This window comes from Microcaecilia unicolor, chromosome 11 (assembly GCF_901765095.1).
Source record: "Microcaecilia unicolor chromosome 11, aMicUni1.1, whole genome shotgun sequence".
Taxonomy (NCBI): Eukaryota; Metazoa; Chordata; class Amphibia; order Gymnophiona; family Siphonopidae; genus Microcaecilia; species Microcaecilia unicolor.
The window spans coordinates 179,151,009-179,175,720 of NC_044041.1; the positions used below are offsets into that span (position 1 = coordinate 179,151,009).

A 24,712-nucleotide genomic window follows, 5' to 3' on the forward strand; every position below is an offset into this window, starting at 1 on the left:
CAAGGTATATATGATCTGGTTAGCAAGTCTCTCCTCGTACGGTTTGCAACGCAAATCCCATACCATTTTGTAGCTTTTCTTTTCCTTTTGCACCCCTTCCAGTCTTTTTATATCTTTAGCAAGATACGGCCTCCAAAATTGAACACAATACTCCAATTGGGGCCTCACCAACGACTTGTAGAGGGGCCTCCTTTCTTCCTGCTGGTTATACCCCTCTCTATGCCAGCCTAGCGTCCTTTCTGGCCATGGCCGTCACCTTATCGCATCCAAGCTGTATGACACCCTTAAGGGGCAAATTACCTGGAACTACTTTTTTCTCTGTCTCTCATCCATAACTATTTGTTCTGGACTGATCTGGTATGGGACAAAAAGGAAAGACATTTAGATGAGCATTAACTGGAGGGAGGGAGGGATAAGTGCTATATTACAAAATTTGATGGCTGTACGTAATGTTGTATGCTTGAAGTGTTGTTCCACTGAGCTTTGTACAATTGTATTGATGCTGCTATGTTAAGGTGGATTTGTACTTTTTGATTTGTCATCAATAAAAACTGTTTGAAATATAAATGAGCATTAAATGAACCAACCAACCTCATCTAAAAGTAGAAAGTTGCAATATGGTAAACTTAAAAGCAACATAGGAAATATTTTTTCACAAAAAAAGGTCAGTTATGTGGCATGTCCTCTTGGAGGTGACTGTGGAACAATGATGCAATAAAAAAAAAAAAGTCCCAGAGATCCCTAAATGTTTTTCCTCTTTTTTTTTTTTTTTTAAACTTTATTGCAAAAAATACCCTACTGAGCTCAATGCACCTTCTTCCCCAAACCCCCTCTTTTTATGAGGGCAAGGAATGATACTGACTGACCAAGGAACCAAAACAGGTCCCTCTAGAACAGGGGTGGGCAATCTGCGGCTCACAAGACCATGGGAAGTACACACGAAAACAAACCTGAGCTTTTGGCGATTTTAAATATTTTATTTCAACAAATATTTTCAAAATAGTCACTCTAGCAGTTTGGTTTCCTCATTTTTAGTTACTTATTTATCTATCAAAGGCAGTTGATGAAACTCTGTGCATTTTAGTTCCAATATTACAATGTTAAGGTCACTAGGGATAAAACTGACATTCGTGAGGCCGTCTGTGTATAAAGGTTGCCCACCCCTGCTCTAGAGGCTCTACATCAGCCACAAGAGAAACACCACTAAATTCCCTGCTATCTCGTTTCCTAAGGCATGGGGATCTAGCCCAGGCTTCCTTTCCAGTGTGAAAGCACCACACAAGAACAGAGATCTGCACCATCTGCTGGACACAATACTGATGGGACGGGAGGCTACAGAGCTTTATTTCTCTGCCCCATCAACTGGTCAAGAGGTATAACCAACTCAGCTGAACAGGTCTATCTTAACATAAAAAGAATGGCAGTCTGCAGAGAAAGGTAAGCACTGCCTCTGGAAGATGCACACAACAGACTATAGTACCACAGGAACATACAGCAAGGAATGCATTCATGCCCCTTCAATACTGTACAGTTGTGTTGCAACACAGCAACCCACGCAACTTGCAGAACATGGGCCACTTGACACTCATCAGCTTCTCACCTGAGTTTGTGCTGCTCCCAATATATTAATAGCAGATGGGACAGAGGTGGAAGAAAGAAAAACTCAAATGTCCATTTCTCTGGGAGTTTTCTCTTGCCAGCCATGTCCCACTTCTCCGATGCCAGAGTCCATGTGCTCTGCCATTCATCGGAGCCCTGACGAGAGTGGTAGATGGTATCTAGCCTTCCCCTGCCCTGGCTGGAAAAACTGCTGGATAGACGTTCTTCCAGATGATTCAGCCAGAGTGCCAGCGAATTACGGTCCTCAAGTGTGGTGGCCGGGTGGATGAGTGCATAGGATAGGAGCTGGCGGCTCTCCTCAATGTATGTGTTGTTCTCAATGAAATATGCAAGCACTTTCTGCAGACAGTTTCATGTACTCTGACTTTGCTTCTGTGTTGCGGGGCTGGAGTAGCGGCAAATGAGACAGCAAAAGGGAAATGGCCTTCTCCTTCGACTCTTGATACCACTGGCTGATGAGGGCTGGAAAGGAAAACAAGTATTAATATGGCTGGCCTTATTATATGAAGATTACCTGGAACCTCTGAATCTCCTTTCACCTTATGCAGAGAAGATTTGCTTTTTATGGAATGCCTCTCTGAATCTCTGCCCACTGCAGACATGGCTCTCTAGCCTTGAATCTAGTACCCGCACATGCCTGGCAAATGAAATTCTAATTTAAACATGATCCCAAACTAGTCAGAAAATAAAGCAGGACATTTCTCCTCCTTGCACCTCACATGGATTTTTTTTTTTTTTTAAAGACCCTGTACAATAGCCCTCCAAACCCATCGTTCCTGGGCCAGAAATTGTCCTGGTGGAAAGGGAACAAAGTTTTTAGTATTATCACCCAGTGTTTTCCTCCTGCTCCTTGTACTTCAATATAATCAGCATTACGAGCCCTTATTACATTTTTATTTTTAATATTATCACCCTCCTTTTTGAAAATTCATCCAAAGCATTTTACAACCCTTCTTCCCAAAACACACCTACTTGGTCGTTACACTGATGGTCCTCAACTGGGGCAATTCACCAAGGTTGTTCTGGAACCCCTGAACCCTGGATACTACAACTAGTCAATGGGTGTTAAACTAAGACAGTGACTGACTCACTCACTCACTCCCCCTCCACCAAACAGGCGTATGTGAATACTGACTCAGGGAGTATATAGGCCAATGTTGAGATCCTTTGCATGGCAGTGCAGACCTCTTGCTGCACAGACCACCAAGCTGGTCCCTCTTGGTAGGCTTCTAAGTACACAAAGATAATCTTCAAATTCCACACCTTTTTCTGAGCTCCACGTCTTACAAAGTGCCGCCATTCAGGAAAAAAAAAGGTAATTTCAAGGCAAAGGGTCCTTATGCACCTCAGGGTTAGCTGCTGTGAAAAGCTGAAACACAGGAGTGAGGAACCTACCAGTCTGGTAGCATGCACCCTGCACAGCATCCTGGGAAGGACCTACAGTCACTGAAGAGCAATAAGGACTATGAAAAATTGCAGGAAGACCTTAGGAAACTGGAAGGCTGGGCATCCAAATGACAGATAAAATTTAATGTGGACAAATGCAAAGTGCGGCACATTGGGAAAAATAATCCAAATCATAGTTACTTGATGCTAGCGTCCAACTTAAGAATCAGCATCAATCAAGAAAAAGATCTAGGTGTCACTGTAGACAATATGTTGAAATCTTCCGCCCAGTGAGCAGTGGTGGCCAAATATGCAAAAGGATGCTAGGAATTATTAGGAAAGGGATGCAAAATAAGCCCAAGATTATTAGTATGACTCTGTATCTCTCCATGGTGCGACCTCACATTGAGTATTGAGTTCAATTCTGGTTGCCATATTTCACAGGAGATATAGCAGAATTAGAAAAGGTTCAAAGAAGAGCGAACAAAATGATAAAGGGGATGGAACTCCTCCCATATCAGGAAAGGGTAAAGAGGTTAGGTTTCTTCAGCTTGGTAAAGAGACAGCTGAGGTGGGATATGATTGAGGTCTATAAAATCCTGAGTAGTGTAGAATGGGTAGAAGCAAATCTATTTTTCACTCTTTCATAAAGTACATAGACAAGGGGGCACTCAATGAAATTACATGAAATACTTTTAAAATAAATAGGAAGAAATATTTTTTCACTCAAAGAACAGTTAAGTTCTGGAACTCACTGCTGGAGGACGTGGTAACAGTGGTTAGCGTATCTGGGTTGAAAAAAGGCTTGGACAAGTTCCTGGAGGAAAGGTCCATGTCTGTTATTGAGATGGACATAGGGGAAGCCACAGCTTGCTACCAGGATTGGTAGTATGGAATGTTGCTACTAATTGGGTTTCTGCCAGGCACTTGTGACCTGGATTGGCCATTGTTGGAAGCAGAATACTGGGCTAGATGGACCATTGGCTATTCTTACATTCTTAGAATATCTGAAGTGATCTTGAAATACAGCATAGGCTGTGATGGGTGCTCTCAAACCTGGGGAAGGGAGCACTGTAATTAGAGAGGAATTAAGATACACATCCTTTCCCAAACAGGCGAAGGAAAACATGATAGACTAACATATCTGATTGTAAAAAAGTAGTAATGGAGTAGCTGGAAGGTAAGGAGTGATCTCAACAAGAGAAGAGTGGACCCGAGACTGAAGGGAACATAGTAAGCTTTGATAAACCTCTACATAAACACATTTTAAGAGTACAATCAGGATATTGATGTAAATCTCTATGCTACCACTACCACAAACTGGCTTAAGGGACATGAGGGATCCTCTCCTAGAGAAGGAGAGATCACTACACACAAGTCCTCTTTCAACAAGAAAACGTGCTGGGAGCTGCAAGGCATCCAGGCTCTTAAGTCCTACACTCAGAAGGGACTCGACAAACCTTTCGCTTTCAAGCTAGGCCTGCAAGCAGAATTAAACTTATTTCCACATGCCAACACAATCCCTGAAGTACAGACAAGAGCTATGATGTGAAAGTTTTTCCCCCTCCTAATTACCCTATTATTTTATGACACACTGAACGTTTCTGATCTTTAAACAAAATGAAATACTGCACGAGAACCTACTGAAGTTCCCCTTTGTCTATAGATCAGAAACCATTCAGTATGATATATGCAATAATAGTGGAAATCAGGAGGCAGGAAAGCAAAGTTACTCACCAGAAGTAGATGTTCTCCAAAAACAGCAGGCCAAGTATTCTCACAGCTGGGTGATGTCATCTGACTTAGCCCGGTGTGGACGCTGACTAGGAAGATTAATGTAGAATTTTCTAGCAGTCTCTCACTGCAGATGCGCTGGTGCTTTCCTGCACAAGCACAATACAACTCCAAGGGGAGGTGGGAGGGTATGTGAGAATACTATGCCTACTGTTCTCCGAGAACACATGCTACAGGTGAGTAACTTCACTTTACTGAGGATAAGCAGGCCAGTTATATTCTCACAGCTGGGAATCCCTAGCTACCAGGCTCACAGAAAACAATGCTAGGGAAATAGGGATCTGAAACGTTGAGGCCTCAAAGTCAATTAACCTGAATCTATTTACATAGTAGTTGTGAAGGTGTAGCTTGGAACCAAAGAAAACTGGGCCGGGGGGGGGGGGGGGGGGGGGGGATTCTAGTGCCTGTCCAAACCAGCTGTCAGGTATCCTATTCAAGGCAGTAATGTGATGGTCATCTGTCCACAAATTCACATGTCACAGCTTTGCAAATCTCCTCTATGGAGGCTGACCAAGTGGGCTATCAAAGTAGCCATGGCTCGGACATTACGAGCCTTGACATAACCCTCTCGAATCAGCTCAGCCTGGGAAAAGTGAAGGAGATGCACGATTTCTAGTGGCTACCCTCATCCTGTTTGGGTTAAAAGAAACAAAAAGCTGAGTTGACTGTCTATGGACTTTAGTCCGCTCCAAACAGAAGGCTAAGGCTCACTTCTTGTTCTCAGTTCAAGGTATGCAGTAAACGTTTGTCAGGATGGGTATGTGGTTTTGTGCAAAATGTTGGCAGAATGATTAAGATGGAACTCCGACACCACTAGAAGGAACTTGCATGCGGCAAACTACTCTGTTGTGGTGAAACTTAGTGTAAGGTGGATCAGCTACAAGGGCCTGAAGATCACTGACTCTGTAAGCCAAAGTGACCACCACCAATAATATAACTTTCCAGGTCAAATACTTCAAATGACAGGCATAAGTGGCTCAAGAGAAGCTTTCATCAGCTGGGTGAGGAGAACGTTAGAGATCCCATGACATAGTTTGAGGTCTCAGGGGGCTTTATCAATAGCAAACCTCTCATGAAGCGAATAAGGAGAAATTTGCTTTCCTTTAGTCCTTCCTGTAACAAGGCAAGCCCCAGAGATTCCCCAGTGAAGCAGTTGAGCCCAAAACTACGGGTCCCAGAAGTCCTTGCAAGAATGAGAGAAGAGAGTAATCCTAAAACGATGGAATGGATTCCCAGCCCCAGCAGGGTGAGCCTGTTACTCCCTTTCCCACTAGAGGGAGAGGGAAGGATGAAGCTCAGTTTCCCTGGCTTCGCCATCAGTATATAATTCCCCCCAGCTGTGAGAAGGGGAGAGCAGATTTCCTGGAGGCTCTCAGTCACCAGGAGAGAGGGGAGACAAATGGGGAGAGAGATTCCATGGAGTATGTGGAGGAAGGAAGTAGCCTGCCTCTAGAGCTGCCTAAGGGAGAGGAGCCAGCTACCATGGAGTGGGAGAATTCAAAGGTTGCCCTGCCCAGCACTTGAAGGCAATGGAGGAGGCCACACCGGGCGTGGTGCTGAGAGATGGGAGAATGCCAACCCTGCTCCTTACAGGGTTCCCTCTGTGCTGTGAAAAGGCAGGTGATTTGTGGTATTGGTTTGATGTGCAAAAGACTGTCCATGAAGATTTGTTCTGAACGGTTGTGCTATATTGGAAGTGTGCTGAACTCTTACTAAACCCTTCTGAAGGAGGGGGAAGGGAAAGCTAATGCCCTAATAGAAGACCTGAAGTCTTGAGGAGCTGAGCGTTTGCTGAGGGATTTTGGGACCTGGCCTGTACCTTTTTTTCTTTTGAAGATTAGCTTACGAGGACTGTACCTTTTTCTTTTGAAGACTAAGAGGGCTGTACCTTTTGTTTTGAAGAATATATTATGATTTTTGGTATAAAATTGCCTTGCTAATAAAATGCTTTGGCCCTGAGTCCCAGTATCAGCAGCATTCTGCCCTGGAGCCCCGCAGGCTTGCTGGCTCCACTCAAGAGGAGGAAACGGACCCCTCCCCTTTATACTCCGCACTGGCCCAGGATTGGACTGATGGGTTATGCACTCCTTCAAGCAGGTAGAGACTGAGAACCTCTGACTCTAGCGAGCCAATAAGAGCCCAGGTCATGTGATCCTAGATTCAGTATTGGCCTACCAAAGCAGGGTAGAATGAACTACCTTCTGTGCCCCTTGGAACCTAAGCAGCCACTCAAGAACTCAGATGAAGGTGTGGAAAAAACATAGCAATGCCGTGCCCCACATGATCAAACACAACCCACTCTGGAAATGTAGTTTGGCATTCTAGCAACCCAGCCATGAGGACCCTTGTTGCAAAGACTGCTTCCTGACAACACTGTACATCCAGCCTGTACTGCTTAGCAAAAGAATGCAGGGAAGTCCAAGTTGCTGCCTTACAAACGTCCGCAGGCGGCACCAAAAACTGCTCCACCCACAAAGCGGCCTGTCCCCTAGTGGAGTGAGCTTTGACACCTCCAGGAGGTAGGCAGAAGCAATCATCTCTTTTAGCCATCTAGAAATAGTGGACTTAGAAGCCACCAGACCCTTACGCGAGCCACCAAGGGCACACACAGGCGGTCTATGCGCTGGAAATCTTCAGTCACTGTAAGATAGCACTTCAGAACTCTCTTAATATCCAACGTGCACAATTTTTTCTGCTCTTCCGAACCTGAGGAAGAACCCAGGACAGGCAGGATGACTGACTGGGAAAGATGAAAACGTGAAACCACCTTAGGTACGAACAAAGGAACTGGACGCAAAACCACATACTCCTTGGAGAATTCCAAAAAGGGAGACCTAGAGGAAAAGGTTTGTAGCTCTGAGACACGCCAGGCCATAAGACAAGATCGAGCTGGGTCTGGGACGAGGAACTGGACTTTGAACCAGAAGGTCTGAACTGGGAGACAAAGAGGGAGCGCGGACAGAAGATGCTGGAGGTCTGCGTACCATGGCTGGTGAGACCAATCTGGAGCGACTAGAATGACTGGGCCCCCGTGCACCTTAATCCTTTGAATGAGTCCACCCGAGAGAGGCCACAGAGGAAACGCATACAGAAGACCGGCTGGGGGGGGGGGGGGTGGGGGGGGGGGGGGGGGGTGTGGGGCACTGTTGCAAGAGAGCATCTATCCCTTCAGCCTTTGGATCTCTTCAGCGACTGAAAAAAGCGGGAGACCTTTGCACTGAGGCTGGAGGCGCAAAGATCCATCAGAGGGAGTCCCCAATGGTTCACTATTGAGGGCTTGACTGACTGCTTTGAGATCTAAGATCGGACGAAATAAGCCCTCCTTCTTGGGGACCACAAAGTAAATGGAATACCGGCCCTGTCTGCACACTGAGGGAGGGAACTGAGCAAATGGCCTGAAGATCCAAGAGCCTCAGTAGAGTGTCCCGAACCACCCCAGCCTTGAGGTGGGACCGAAAGGGAGACTCCAGAAAGACGTCTAAGGCATAGCCATCTTGAATAACCTCCAATACCCACCGATCGGTAGTACTGTGGGCCCACCTCTGAAAAAACTGAGACAGCCGAGCTCCCACAGGTATCGGAGACACCCACGCACCTTCATTGGAAAGGGGACTGGAAAGAGGAGCCAGAGTCATGACCCCCATGGCGGAAGCCTTGAAAGGACCGAGTCCTCTAGAAAAACCTGAACCTCTGGGCCTGAACTCCCCGGCCAGAGCGAAACCCATGGAAGTCCCGCACGCGCCCTCGGTCAAACAGAGAGCTCCAACTAGATGACCAAGGCCTATCTTCAGGAAGTCGCGGGACCTTTGTATCCCCCAAACTACGCACCAACCTATCTAAATCCTCTCCAAACAAAAAGGAACCCCTTACTCAACTTAAATTTGGAGGCCACATCCGCCGACCAACCCCGCAACCAAAAGGGAGTGGTGTGCTGCTACCCACAAAGCCATGGATTTGGAGGAAGCTCTCAGCAAATCATATAAGGCATCCGCCAAGATAGCGGAATCCATCTCAATCTTGGCTACCTCGGCATCGATACAAGACAAGTCATCTGAAGACCTGTCCAAGACTCTTCCGCCCAGCGGAAGCAGGCCCTGGCCACCAAGGAGCCGCAGATGGCCACCTGTACCACTAAAGAAGAGACATCAAAACTGTTCTTAAGGAAAGCATCCAACTGCTGATACTGGAAATCCCGAAGAGCCGTGCCACCATCCACCGTGACAGTATTACGCTTGGTGATAGCAGAGACCACCGCGTCGACCACCGGAATCTTCAGGAAGGACCTGTCTGCATCCAGTACCAGGTAAATGCAAGCCATGGAGCTGGAAGGACGGAAGGGGAGTCCAGTATAATCACCCAGCGCTGCCCATCGCCAATAAAATGGTGATTTCCCCCGCCAAAACTGGAGAGCTGGACATCTCCAAGGCGGAACGGGAGGGAGCTGAAGAAAGCACAGCAGCCAGAGGCACCACTGCCGAGTCAAGCGCCGTGCAAAAACTCACCAGCCCCAAGCTCACCCACCACCCCGACGCTGAAAGACACCACATCGCTTTAGTTTTTCCACCATAGCGCTGGTGCGCGGCGTCCCCTCTACTCGTTTGGCGCCTTTTATTTTTGCAACCGTTCAACCGCGGTAAAGGCTGGGGGAGACTGCAAGAGTACCACGACGGAGTTGCTTGCTCAATTATACCTCGGGAAATCTTTTTTTTCTTTTTAAGAACGTGGTTGTTTCTCCTGAAAGCTTCACACCTTTCCTCTGAAAGGGTGAGCTCTTCCCTGCACAGCAAAAGGGAGATGGGGAGGAAAAAGTGTGTGTGTGTGTGTGTGTGTGTGGGGGGGGGGGGGGGGGGGGGGGGGGGGAGGGGGGGGGGGACCTGGGAACTCCCGAGTGTAGCACCCCAGAGGCTGGAAAAGATACATAGCTGTCTCTACAACAGATTCTTAAAGCACAGAAGGCGCTTTTTTTTTTAATCTAATGAAATACAGAGAGACTAAGTGGCTCACTTCCTTCCACCTGCTGGAGATTGAGAATACTGAATCTAGGATCATATGACCAGGGCTCTTATTGGCTCGCTAGAGTCAGAAGTTCTCAGTCTTCACCTGCTGGAAGGAGTGCATAACCTATCAGTCCAATACTGGGCCGGTCCGGAGGGATGCTAAGGAACTACAGGCTGTACAGAGATGGGCTTACCTCCTGTGGGAGTGGCAGTATGGCAGCGTGATGCTGGAGCAGTGAGAGGCTGTTTCACCTTTTTGTTTTCTTGTAAACTCTTAGGAACTGCACCACACATGAAAAGAAAGGGGGTTGTGAACTCTGTGTCCCTGCTAGCTTCTACTTCATCCCCCGCAACTTGACCGCTTCCTCTCTGGATCCCACTCAAAAGAAATTGAGGAGCAGTGCCCTGCTGTGGGGAATGGCAAAGGAGCACCTTGGGGTAGGAAACATCACTGCTCCTGACGTCCAGCGCCCTCAGCGGCGTTAGGAGGGGGAACCCAGCCAGTCGTAAAAGTTGAGGGTGTGCTCCTCGCCAACGGCACAGCGCTGTCTGAGAAGACGTAACAAAGTGGAGACTGAAGGAGCCACTGGTGTGCTTGCTGCTCCGACGGAAGTGTCTCTGCATACTCTTTGGGCTATGTTGCAAAGGATGTACTTGACAATTGCCAAGTATACTGCTGAGGTAACAGTTTTGGTTACTAAATTTGATGAACTGGCAACGACAGCTGAGTCCGTTAAAACGGACCTTACTGGCCAGGTCAGGCAAGTGCAAGAGGACATAAAATCACTGCAAGATTGCAACTGTAAAAGGACAGATTGGTACTTCTCAGTAAAACAGACGAGATGGAGAACTTTAACTGTCGTTTAAATCTTCGCCTAAACAATTTCCCTAGAACTCCTGGGGTTATGCCTTTAGATTTATTTAAAAGATTTTTGGTGGAAGATTTAGAATTTTCTTCAGATTCATTGCCCCCTATTAATAGAATATAATATTTGCCTTCTAAGTTTATGACCTAGGAGGATAAAGAAGACGATAAAAAGGCTGAAGCGGGCTTATCTGTTGATGTGAATATTTCAGCCATATTAGAACAGTCTATATCAAAAGTTACAGAGAGGGCTACATTGCTTGTCTCCTTTGTCTTCGAGCAGGATTTTAACATGGTTCTGAGACTATTTTTTTTTTAAGAATTCTAAAGTTCTTTTCGGTGGGCAGATTTGGATAAACCCTGATGTTACAAAGACTACTTCAGAGTGCCAAAAGGAGTTTTTATCCACGAGACAAGAGACTAAGTATTGGAGCTTCTTTCTTGTTAGCTTTTCCGTGCAAGTACCTGGTCGGGTTTGGGGGTCTAAATACACCTTTTATGCCCCTGAACAGTTGAATGCCTTTCTTGCTTTGAAAAAATTGGCTTGAAATGCTGGATATAATGGCATAATTGAATGGGTAATCATGTTAAGCCTTGATTTAAATACTATGCTTATAATTTCTCCTTATTTGCTTTTTTCACTCCCTCTTTTAATTGAGGTCTAAGAAAGATTAACAACCTTTTGTTTATTTAGGGAATATACTTCCCTTTTTTTCCTTTGGGTTTTCCCCCCTATATGTGAGTTGCTATATTGTGGATATAATTGAAATTGCAATAAAAAAAAAAAAAAAGGAGAGAAATGGGCTTGCCTCCTACAAGGTGATAAGCACTAATTGCACCCTTACACAATTGGTTTTCAAACCAAACTCGCTCACAGAGGTGCAAGAGGTATTCAAGCAGTTTTTGTGTAGGACAATCGAGGGGATCTAACGTCTTGCTTTCACACCAGACAGCAAACCTCCTCCACTTAAATGCACAACACCTCTTATTGGAGTCTTTCCTGGAAGACAGCAAGATGCGGGAGATACCTTTTAGCAAATCTATGGATTCAAATCCTATGTTTTCAACATCCAAGTCGTGAGGCTGGAATAGAACTGGTTTGTTGAGATAAGTGTCAAAAAGATCCACCGAGGGGGTGCCCCACTCTCGGAAGATCTTGGACTATGCCCACATTGAGATACCAATCGGGAGGTTGCATTTCCCTGCTCAGTATGTCCGCCAGGCAGTTGGTCTTTTCCTCCTAGGTATGTAACTCGGAGGACCATTCTGTGAAGGAGCGCTCACTGCCACATCCCTACTGCTTCCAGACACAAGGTGTAAAATCCCATACCCCCTTGCTTCTTCACATAGAACACTGCAACCTGGTTGTCCATTTGAATGAGAATAATTTGGTTCTGTAGATGATTTCTGAAAGCCTTTAGAGTGCTCCAAATGGCCCTCAGCTTCAGAAGGTCAATATGGAGATCTGTTTCCCGAGTAGATCAAGTCCCTTGGGTATGAAGCCCTTCCCCATGAGCTCCCCATCCCAGGTTGGATGCATTCTTTGTGAGCATCTTCTGAGGATCTGGAATTTGGAATGGTAGTCTCACAGTCAAATTTACCCAAATTGTCCACCAGAGAAGGGCATGAGTCAACTCTGGAGGGATCTGGATTCCCAGCCATCCAAGGCCATTGGGAAGCTAGAGACAACTAGGCCTCTCTCAAATGGAGACGTGCCAAGGGCATGACATACACTTTTGAGGCCATGTGGCCCATCAATCTCAACATTTGACAAAGCTGTGACCTGCTTGCTGTTTCAGACCTGCTAGGCGAGTATTGTCAAGGTCTCTGTTCTTGCCTGTGGTAGAAAAGCCTGAGCCTGCAATGTATCAAGCAGGGCTCCTATATACTCCAATTGCTGAACCAGGAGAAGGTTGAACTTGGGGTAGTTTAATGACAAACCCTAGTAACTCCAACACCTGAATAGTTGGACACATTGATTGTCGTGCCCTCCTGCAATGTGCTCTTGACCAGCCAATCACCCAGATAGGGAAACACATACTCCCAGTCTGCACAAATATGCTGCAACTACTGCGGTACACTTGGTGAATACCCTGGGAACTGATGCAAGACCAAATGGCAGAACATGATACTGGTAGTGGTATTTCTCTATATGGAAACATCTAGTGACTGGGAAGTATCAAAATGTGGGTATAAGCATCCTTAAGTCCAGAAAGCAAAGACAATCTTTTTCCTGAAACATGGGGAGAAGGCTGCACAGGGAAATCATCCTGAACTTTTCTTTGATCAGGAATTTGTTCAGGGCCCTTATGTCTAGGATGGAACGAAATCCCCTCAGTTTGGGATGAAGGAAGTACCTAAAGAATCCCTTCTTTTCCTGGTGGCACGGGTTTGACCACATTGGAGTGGAGTACCCACCTAATGGTTAGTGCTGTTCACCGAGATCCTGGGGAACTGGGCTCAATCCCAACTGCAGCTCCTTGTGACTTTGGGTAAGTCTCTTAACCCTCCATTGCCCCAGGTACAAAAATTTAGATTGTGAGCCCACTAGGGACAGAGAAAGCACCTGCATATAACCTGTACAGAACTGCATATGTCTAGTAGCACTATAGAAATGATTAGGAGTACCAACAGTAGCAGTAGTAGGTCAGAGGCAGGCATCAATTTTTAGACATCTATGAATTTTACACCCTTGTCTCTCCCTATCACCTAGCTCCTCCTCCCTTACAGCTGCTTTCTGCCACCCATTAAACTCTTTTCTTGCTCCTCTATTCCTCTCTCAGTACTTGTCTTTTTTTTTTTTTACCTTAACTACTAAACATATTACTTTGGCAACAAATGTAAAATTGTCATGCCAATAAAGTTATGTGACCCAGTCTGTTTTCCTTACTATCTGCTGCTCTTTCCTTCCCCACTGGCTGCAGGCAGAAGTGCCTTGATTCTCTCTTCCTCCTGAAGCCCATTGGTTAGACATTTTAGCCAATAGGCTACAGGAGACAGCAACTGGGATACAGAAATACTTCCTGCCTTCCTTTGCTGCTCTGCAGCATGGAAATTTCTGCTCCAAATTAAAGTACATCATAAAAATGCTGGTAGTGCCCAGGCACCCCCAGAGCTGGCATTTATGCCTCTGCTGTTATCATTTTAAGGCTGGGAACTGCTATCCTAGTATTAAGAAACGTGACTAGTTGCTACTCTAAAGACCTATGCTTGATCCTGGGCCATACTCCCCCTGCACTCACAATACTCAGCAGATACAGCGAGCGAGTTATTGTATGCTAAATGCAGGTGCCCTCAACTCCAAGCACAGTTAACCTAATGAAATCCTATTAACAAAATGAGAGGCCACCTACCAGCGCTGTTGGCTTCGGACTCTAGGATATGGATCTCGTTGCAGTCTGCCAGCGAGTGCTCCAGGCACAATTGCAGAAAACGTGCTTGTGTACGAGTGATGCGCTTCAGGAGAGAAAGCAGGGCTACCGTCTGTTCACATTCATTCCAGCCCTTAAACCAGCCGGAAAGCACGCTCACCTGATCACGAAACATCATGATGGGAGGTGCTTACCCCAAACACCACGCTTGTCTTTTTAGGCACCCAAATGGGGCAGCAGGACCCCCATCACATGTTTTAGTTTCTGGCTGACTCCTTGCACCACAAAGAATTATAACGTATCAAGTCCTGGATCACATGGGAATGACACTGGGGATCTTTCTTCAAGCTGCTTGTGCTTTCCTTCGTCTCTTCTTGTTGTGTGGATATTTCTGGCTTCCTCTTGTTTGTGGAGAGTTCTGAATAGCTCTAGAAGAGAAGCAGATATCAGAATGGTCAAAATTCCAGCATAACCTCGTCCTACACTAACTCCAGTAAGGTCCATTAGAACAGCTGCATATGGAGTCCAACTACTGGAATAGCAGCTCAGGATGGAGAAACATTTGCAGAGCTCTAGATGGGGGCTCAGTCCTGGAATAGTAGAGGATGCTACACAACAGAAATAAGAGGTACTGGCAGGACTTTTCTATAAGAGGAAATAAAAAAAAATCTGCATTTTTGATTGTCTATAAATTTCCAAGCATTTTTGTAAGAAAAATAATGTCTCCTGTTTTCAGGGTTTAACAGAATTATGGCTGGGAGGAGGACAGGTAGTTAAGACACAAGAGCAGCTTATATATGGCAAGCTACTCAGAAAAAACCCTGAAATCTGCAGGACATCTGTAGGAAGGAGGAATTAGACCTTACCTGCTAATTTGCTTTCCTTTAGTCCCTGCGGACCCGCACAGAATGCAACTGATGGGTTGTGCATGCCTTCCAGCAGCTGGAGACTGAGAAACTGTGACTCTAGAGAAAGAACCAATAAGAGCCTTTGCCAACCAGAGAAAGATCCAGTATTATCCTACCAAAGCAGAAGGAAGAAAGAAAGCAGGAACAAAAAATAATATATGTGCAACCAAAAACCTGAGCAGTCACCAGCACCATGCTAACACCGAGCACAGGCCACTCCACCAAGAAGAAATCAAATGATATCACCAACTATCGCCCTGTGGCATCCATCCCACTGACAACCAAATTGATGGAAAGTATCGTAGCCAAAAAACTTACGGAGTATATTGACAAATTCTCAATACTTCATGAATCACAATCCGGTTTCAGACGCCTCCATAGTACAGAAACTGTACTGGTATCTCTCCTTGCTGAATTCAAGCAAGAAATTGAACTAGGTAAAAACATTCTCCTACTTCAATTCGACATGTCTAGCGTATTCGATATGGTAGACCACAAAATACTACTAAGTATACTTGACAGGATAGGAATCAGAGGGTATGTACTCAAATGGATCAAGGGGTTCCTAACCACAAGGTCATATCAAGTAAAGTCAAACATCGCTCTGCCCTGGGAAACCAACTGCGGAGTACCTCAGGGATCACCTCTCTCACCCATCCTTTTCAACCTAATGATGACCCCCATAGCCAAGTCTCTTTTCAATCAAGGCCTTAATCCTTTTCTGTATGCGGATGATGTCACAATATACATGCCTTTCAAAATCGAACCTTTCAGAAATCACAATTATAATAAAAAAAGTCTAAACCTAATGGATAGGTATCCATTAGGCTTATTTATTATATTGGTGATTTCTGAAAGGTTCGATTTGAAAGGTATGTATATGACATTCAAACAAACTCAAAGAAAAAACACACTGCCTTATTCTTTCATCTCAACATTTTACAAACTACCCCACAACCATACATACCCTGGAACACACTCTTGCAATCTCAGATGACCTGAAAATCCTCGACATTATTATTGACAGTAACCTAACGCTAAAGAACCAAGCCCCCGCCATTACAAAGAAAATGTTCCACACAATGTGGAAACTCAAACGGGTAAAACAATTCTTCCCGAGGGAAACTTTTCGCAACATGATTCAAACAATGGCATTAACACGTCGATTACTGCAATGGAGTATAGGCGGGTTGCAGGGAACAAATCCTAAGGAAACTACAGACTGCTCAGAATACGGCAGCCACGCTTATCTATGGAAAATCTAAATTTGAAAGCGCAAAACCCCTCCGGGAAAAACTACACTGGCTACCAATCAAGGAATGTATCGCTTTCAAAATTTGTACCTTTGTTCACAGAATAATACATGGTCTAGCTCCGAGCTATATGTCTAAACTAATTGACTTACCAATTAGAAACACAACCGAATCAGCCAAAACGTACTTAACTCTTCACTTCCCAAGTTGTAAAAGCCTGAAGTATAAATCAACATATGCGTCAAGTTTCTCTTACATATGCACACAGCTCTAAAATTCTCTACAAAAATGCCTGAAATCTACGAATCATCATCTAGAATTCCAAAAAAACCCTAAAAGCTCACCTGGTCAAGAAGGCATACCCCACAGTATCTGACAAATACTGAATAATGAAATATGGCATTTTAAACAGGAAACGGACAGTTTTCAACCCTGATGCGTGATCACACCCTAACATTTTGTCTGAATCATCCCAACCTATTTACTGATACTTCTTTTCTGCATTTGTCACTGTAATAGTACCCCTATACTGTATTTGTTCACACCGGAGTCTCTAACCACCTCTCCGGAACTATGCAAGCCACTGAGCCTACTAATAAGTGGGAAAAGGTGGGATACAAATGTAACAAACAAACAAATAAATGTGTCCGCCAACATGCCCTCGCATGCCGGACACTAATAGAAATCCTTTGTCTTTTTTTTTTTTTTTTAAATACGTAACAGCAAATGAACACAGCTCCCAGGAAACCGGAACCGCCAAACTCGCAAAGAAACAAAACACACCCAGGGAGGGATCTGGGCCGGCCCATAGGGACTAAAAGGAAAGCAAATTAGCAGGTAAGGTCTAATTTCTCCTTTCTTAGCGTTCCTCCGGACCGGCTCAGAATGTGACTGATGGGAAGTAACAAAGGAGTGTACCAAGCAAGCCCGCTGTAAGGACTTTAGCACTAAAAACAGCCTCCTGACAACTCTGAACATCCAACTGATAGTGCTTGGAAAACGAATGCAAAGAAGACCAAGTCGCCGCCTTACAAATGCCCAGAGGCAGGACTAAACAGTGCACTGCCCATGACGCTGCCTGACCTCTTGTAGAGTGGGCTTTAACTCCCTATGGTATGGGCTTACCTAAAAGAAGATAAGCTGAAGCAATCATTTCCTTGAGCCAACGGGAAATAGGTTTAGAAGCCATGAGACCTTTGCGGGAACCACCAATCAAAAGAAACAAACGATCTGTGCAATGGAATTCCTCCGTAGCCCTCAAATAATGCTTCAGAGCCCACTTGACATTGAGACACTTCAAATGTCGCTGCTCCTCCAACCCCGATGAGGAACCAAGCACAGGCAACACCACCGGCTGAGACAAGTGGAACCTAGACAAAACCTTGGGAAGAAAGGACAGTACTGTACGCAATGCCACATGATCCTTACAGGCAACCTACAAGACAACGCCTGCAACTCTGATACTTGCCTAGCAAATGCGATAGCCACCAAAAACACCGCCTTGAGGGTCAAATCTGTCACCGTACAGGAAGACAAAGGCTCGAAAGGAGGCTTCAAAAGAACAGAGTGCACGAGATTGAGATCCCAGCTAGGAAAGTCGAACCAAGGAAGAGGACAAAGAAGGTTCACTCCCCGCAGAAATTGTAACACATCCGGATGGCTCGCCAGTGACTTCCCTTGAACTCGACCCCCAAAACAGGATAAGGCCACAATCTACACCTTAAGGGAGGACAAGGCCAAACCTTTATCAAAACCTTGCTTCAAAAAAAATCCAAAAATCTACGAAACTGAGGCCCAAAAAGGAGAAATTCCCAACTCTTCACACCACGCCTCAAAGATTCTCCAAGTCCACACATAATTCAGGGATGTGGAACGACGCCAAGACCAAAGCATGTTAATTACTTTTGTAGAGAAACCCTTCTTCGTCAGCCACGCCCTTTCAAGAGCGAAGCTGTAAGACAGACTCGGATCAGGATGAGAAACCGGACCCTGTACCAGAAGACCTAGTGAGACTGGAAATGTGAAGGGAGACTATCAGCAGATGTCGAAGGTCAGATGACATCAATCTGGGGAGATCAAAATTACCCGGCCGCTGTGAGACTCAATTCTCTGAAGTAGACGCCCTATGAGACCACGGGGGAAAGGCATACAGAAGGCTGTCTGGCCAGGGCTCAAGGAGCGCATCCACCACGTGCACTTTGGGATTCTTTTGCCGACTGAAGAAGAGAGGAAGCTTTGCATTTAGCGCGCAAGCATACAGATCCATCCAGGGAAGCCCCAAACGCTGAACTACTGCTTGAAATGCCTCCTTGCTTAGGGATCAATCTCCGGGTCCAAAGTGTTTCGGCTGAGAAAGTCTGCCTGAACATTTTGTACTCCCACTATATGAGCTGCGGACGGAGTGGTCACCTGATTTTCTGCCCACTGCAACAACAGCGCTGCTTCTAGCTCCAACGGATGACTCTGCATGCCCCCTTTCCACAAGGTTCTCCAACTATGATCCTGTGCCATTCTCGTGAGACTGAAAACATCGCAGGATTTTGGTGATCTACTTTGAGAACGTCATGTGATACAAGAGAACAATGACATCTGTGTAGGCAAAAATGCCTATAGGATCAGGAGTTGAGCAAGGAAGGGTGTGAAGAAGCAAAGCTGGAAAAAAAGAAAAGCTTGGGGAGGGAATATTAGAGACCAGAATAAAGAAGGTGTGTGTGCAGGAGATAAATGGTATAGATGGTGGACAAGATGATAGCATGCTAAAGGGAGAAGAGGAGTTATCTATGACTCTATTGTTAGATCTTTTGGATTTTAAGAATTTTCATTTGGCAGTCTGCAGAGCCCAGGAGGAGTTGCAGGGTGCAACCAACTTCTTTCAGCTGCTCACATCTGTATCAATAACCATGTGCACTACTGTGTTGCTGTATGTATTGGCAGTTATAAAAAGTCAACACTGCCTGCAGCTCAGAGCTCTCCTTGAACTCCTTGGATTTCTATATTAAAATTGTAGAAAACCAGAAGCTCTATTAATGTATTTCTGAGAATACGACACACTAAACACTTTACATTTTTAAACCTTTAAGAAAGAAGTTTTTTTTGTTTTGAAGTATAAAATCAGGAATTCTCAACAAAGCCCTAAGGACACACCTAGCTAGTCAGGTTTTCAGGATACCTACAATGAATATGCATGAGATAAATTTGCATACAATGGAGGCATTACATGCAATTTTATCTCATGTTTATTCATTGTGGATAGCTTGAAAACCTGACTGGCTGGGTGTGTTCCGAAGATTGGAACCCATGGTATAAATGCATGTTAATTCATCTCCTTAGGGTGATTACATCACTGCTAATGAATTTAAACTACAATTCAGAAAAGTTAATTATAGAATTAAATTGCACTATCAACCAATTTAGTGTACCACATGCTTCAGAAATTTAACATATTCTGGATAACTACTACTTATCATTTCCCAATAATGAAGCAGACAGGACTTCCAGACACTAGTTAATAAGAAAATTGTTTTCCTTGACCCACAGTATGGAGCCACTTTATCCTAATTTTAAAAATGAGCTAATCAATGTCAAGATTTTGGTGAGGTCTGAGGTTAACATGGGTGGGCACTGTACAACATGGAAGATTACGTTGCCTCCAGTTAGCTCTCAAGTAGTGGTGGGGTTCACGAAGCACACAGTCCACCTGTGGCTGGCTCTAGGTCAGTTCCCACCCACCAATTCCCATTTAGAAAATTACCACCTAGGTCAATTCCTACCACTCCAGGGAGGATAAATTCCCACCCTTTACAAGCATAATGGAACAACGTCTGGCATCTTATCTCCTTCGAATTCCCCTTCCAAACATGCAGCCTGTTTGGGGGGAGGGGGAGGCAATGTACCCATACCCCCCAAATTACACCCATGTCACTTCCTCTTCCAGACATAATCTTCTGCATAATCCCCCCCCAAACAAAACCAAATAAAGAGCATAAAAAATAAATAGCATAGACTATAACCTCTGATGCAACCAAACACACAACCCCCCCCCCCCCCCCCAAAAAAAACAAACTACAAAAAAATCATTACAACCTGATTTCAAATAGATTCACTAACTTTCCCAAACTCAGAAAAGGTAAAATTAGTCCTTACCTGATCATTTTCTTTCCATTAGTCCCAACAGATCAATCCAGTCTCTTGTGGGTTATGTCCCTCTACCAGCAGGTGGAGATAGAGAACCTCTGAGGTTTACTATATGTGGTCATGTGCAGCCAACTTAACTTCAGTATTATCGATACCAAAGCAGTGAAAGAAGGAAGAAGAAATCCAACAGTAAGTCCTCCTGCCTGCATAAAGCCCATGTAAGCTCCTCAACCACTCCTGTGGGAGGGTAACAACAGAAGGTTTCCTTTATGTTTTGATTTGTTTTGCTTGGGTGTTTTTTTTTTTTTTTTTTAGCCAAAAATCAAATGAAGGAATCTGATGAAACTGAATCAACTGGAAGAAAACACTCAACCCAGAACAACAAAGGGCGGGCCTCTGAATTGATCTGTTGGGGACTAATGGAAAGAAAATGATCAAGTAAGGACTAATTTTACCTTCCACAGCATCCCACAGATCAATCCAGAGACTTGTGGGATGTACCAAAGCAGTCCTCAAGTGGGACGGGTTACTACAATCTCAGCAGACTAGAGCAATGCTCCACAGGCTGCAGCTACATGCGCTGCCACATCAAGTCTGCAGCCTAGCAAGGGAAGGACAGCAGATCTTGCAAAAGCCATCCAGGGCAGGAGAGAAGACCAAGTGGCCGAACTGCAAAAGGCAGCCACAGAGTCAGACTATGATCTGGAAGAAAGCACTGCCACCCATAATATTAGCTTCATTTTACTGAATTGGCGTCTGCCTCTGTGATGCGTTGTAAGCCACATTGAGCCTGACACTGTTGGGAAACTGTGAGGTACAAATGAGATAATAAATAAAATAAATAATGAGAGAGACTGTCCCATATAGAGGCCAGAGAAGAAACTGCCTCTCTCAGCCAATGGCCACTGTGGCTTTCGAAACCAGATCCCTGTGACCAACCAGAGGATAGTAGCAGTAGTAGTATAGAATGAGGCTATGCCAGGAAGCATTTCTGCTCAACAGGTCAGGAATCTGATGATCCCACCACAGTGTGGGTGTTTCATAAGGAGGCGCCGCCTTTCTATATACCTAAGGCTCTCCAGGTTCTAAATATGTCTGTTTCTGAAACTGCCACCGCTGCATCTGCTAACTTAAAATGGTGAGCACTAGAAGACCGCTTCGGTCTTTAGCAGTGCATGAGGCTATAGAGGAAGTCACATCTGCTCATTGGGTCACACCAGACATTGCCCCGTTATGCAGAGATGTAGCTAGGTAGGGTGCAAGGGGAGCGGCCACTCCCCTAAATGAATTTTGAATAAAATGGCACCTTTGCGGATCAGCCTTTCAGCTTCACAATGACACCTATTTACAAAAGGTCTGCTCCCTATGACATCAAAACCACTATGCCCGCATCTGCCAATCTAAAAATGGTAAGCCAGCGTGGCTTTGGAAACTCCATTACCTTCCTAAGGTCATGAGCAAAGCATGAAGCAAAGATTTGACCAACGGAACTCACTGGTCACTTCTAAATAGTATAGGAGTACATGGTGAACGTTCAAGAAATGGGAAGAGACAAAGGTGTAATGGGATGGCAACCAGAAACCACCATATGCAGAAAAGACAGGACTGTGTGCCCTGTCACCCCTTCAGTACAAATCCGGAGGATCTCGAACAGATGAAATCGGGAATTCTGAGACCCTGCCTTGATTGGATTGCTGAAGAAAACTAGGCTGCCCTGGGCGATAGTCCTGGTGTCCTAAAGATAAGGGCAAGCCTGACCTGACTGAAAAGAACATGTAGACATGTCCTCAGGAAGACATTGAATCTGAGTCACCCAGATCTTCAGCCAACTTCACCGAGTCCTCAAACAATAGCTTGCCCTTGGATCAGCAGTTGTTAGAAGCTGTGTCTGCCACCCAGCAGTGCAACCACATCAAACGACAGCCTGTGACCACCAAAAATGTCTGCTTATTCGATGCCGAAAACAAATCCCATATTCTGGACCTGGTAGGGAAAGTAGAACCCGACTTGGGTTGGCACCTCCTGCTGAGGGGCAAAAGGAAGAAAGGGCTTCCCAAGCCTATATGGAACATCACTCCCTGATAAGCCAAGATTTGTACTGTAAACAACTGACTCTTGGTGACGAGGGGCATTTTCGAAAGAAACGTCTAAATTGGAATTTGGACGTCTTTGTAAAACGTCCAAATTAGAAGGCGGGGAGAAGGTCATATTTGAAAAAAGATGGACGTCCATCTTTGGTTTCGAAAATACCATGGACGTCCTTGGTTTTCGGCAATTTTAGAAACCAAAGACGTCCATGTCTAAAACATCCAAATGCAAGCCATTTGGACGTCGGAGGAACCAGCATTGGTCCCCCTGACACGCCAGGATGGCAATCGGGCACCCTAGGGGGCACTGCCGTGGACGTCATATAATGCTCCCAGGTACATAGCTCCCTTACCGTGTGCGCTGAAGCCCCCCAAAATCCATTACCCCCAACTGTACACCACTACCATAGCCCTTACGGGTGAAGGGGAGCACCTACATGTGGCTACAGAGGGTTTCTGGTGGGTTTTGGAGGGCTCGCTGTTTCCTCCACAAATGTAATAGGTAGGGGGGGGTATGGACCTAGGTCCACCTGTCTGAAGTGCACTGCACCTACTACGAAATGAAACTACTCCAGGGACCTGCATGCGCTGTCATGGACCGAGTATGACATCTGAGGCTGGCAAGTACATACGTACATAAGCACCATCACGCTGGGAAAAGACCAAAGGTCTATCAAGCCCAGCACTCTGTCTCCAACAGCGGCCAATCCAGGCCCCAAGAACCTGGCAAAAACCCCAAATTTAATAATGATCAATGAACTTTTCCTTCAGGAATCTGTCCAGATCCCCTTTAAACTCAGCATGGCCAGCTGCCGTCACTACCTTCTCTGGCAATGATGTTTTTTTGAGGGTGGGAAGGAGTTAGTGACCACTGGGGGAGTAATGGGAGGTCATCCCCGATTCCCTCCAGTGGTCATATGGTCATTTCGGGCACCTTTTTGTGCCTTATTCGTAATAAAAACCGGTCCGGGTGAAAACGTCCAAGTTTTAGTCATGGATGTCTTTGCTTTTTTCCATTATGGCTATCAATAGAAATCAAACAAAATAAGATGATACCTTTTTTATTGGACATAACTTAATACATTTCTTGATTAGCTTTCGAAGGTTGCCCTTCTTCCTCAGATCGGAAATAAGCAAATGTGCTAGCTGACAGTGTATATAAGTGAAAACATTCAAGCATTACTATGACAGTCTGACACTCCTCTACTTAAGATGGAAGATACCGCATACAGCCGCATGAAAAAGCAAATGAACAAACTTTTGGGGCTACCACACTCTTCCATTATGGCTCAAAGACGTCCAAGTCTTAGGAACGCCCAAGTCCCGCCTCCACCACGTCTCCGACACGCCCCCTTCAGATTTGGACATCCTTGCGACGGACTTCCAATTTGGACGTCTCTGAGAGATGGACGTCCAAGTGCCGATTTATGTCACTTTTTGAACTTCTATCTCTTTTGAAAATTAGCCTGTTTGACTACCAATCCTAAGGACTGAAGAAGGATAGGTAGCTGGGGCTAGTATGCAAAGGTGTGGCCAGTATCATTGTGCAAAAAGAGAGAGAGGAGGGCAATCTTTAGTACAGTAGTATAGTGATAACTGTTCCAGTCATGCAAGAACTACTTGGCCAGGCAAGCAGTAAGAGAATGAAATAAAATATGCCCCACTGGAAACATAGCTGAGTCCACACTTTCTTATAGGATGGATAAACCAGACTTCAACCTGTACCCTTCAGGCAGAAAGGCCAGCCACCTTCCTGAATAAAACTAAGTTGATGTAAACAGTGCACACAGAGCAAATGCCACCAGGGCCACACAGAGTGCATGATTACCATGGCGACCGAGAGAAACCCAAGAAGCCTGCATTAGCCTCAAAATGTAACATTTCTCACAGAAACATGGAGTCAACAGCTCCAAGCCTAACTAAACCCCATCTGTACTGCTGTGCTCTTCACAAAATGGAAAGAAGAAAAAAGTGAAAAACCTAGAGAAGGGGTCCCTAATCCTGATCACTTTCTCCCCTCCATTAATGATGTACACACACACTGAACCTCCTCGAGAACGGGGCCAGAAATATTCTTAGAGCAACTATAAGAGGGTATACCCAAACCATAAATCACCTAGTGAGGCACAGGCATGTCCACAAGAAGACTTTCAGATAGTCAGTACTTTCCAAGCTGCAGCTTAAGGCTCTCGCTGCCGCAGAACAGCTGCATGGGTCTTCTGGGCCTCCAACCTCGCCCTTGGGAAGCTGCGGGAGACCCAAGGACTCCCACAGGAGTCTGCAAACTGCCCCAGGCC

At 45.3% G+C, this 24,712-nt stretch overlaps 1 protein-coding gene across 1 annotated transcript in view; it reads right to left on the reverse strand.

Annotated features, from left to right (window-relative positions):
• The window catches only part of LOC115480390 (protein Smaug homolog 2-like), a 70,751-nt gene that overhangs the window by 39,367 nt on the left and 6,672 nt on the right, over nt 1–24,712 (reverse strand). The window contains 6 exon segments of the mRNA XM_030219046.1: nt 1,601–1,624; nt 1,627–1,734; nt 1,737–1,965; nt 1,967–2,082; nt 14,016–14,459; nt 24,341–24,345. Of these exon segments, the coding sequence (XP_030074906.1) occupies nt 1,601–1,624; nt 1,627–1,734; nt 1,737–1,965; nt 1,967–2,082; nt 14,016–14,211 (673 nt within the window). The 5' untranslated portion in view covers nt 14,212–14,459; nt 24,341–24,345.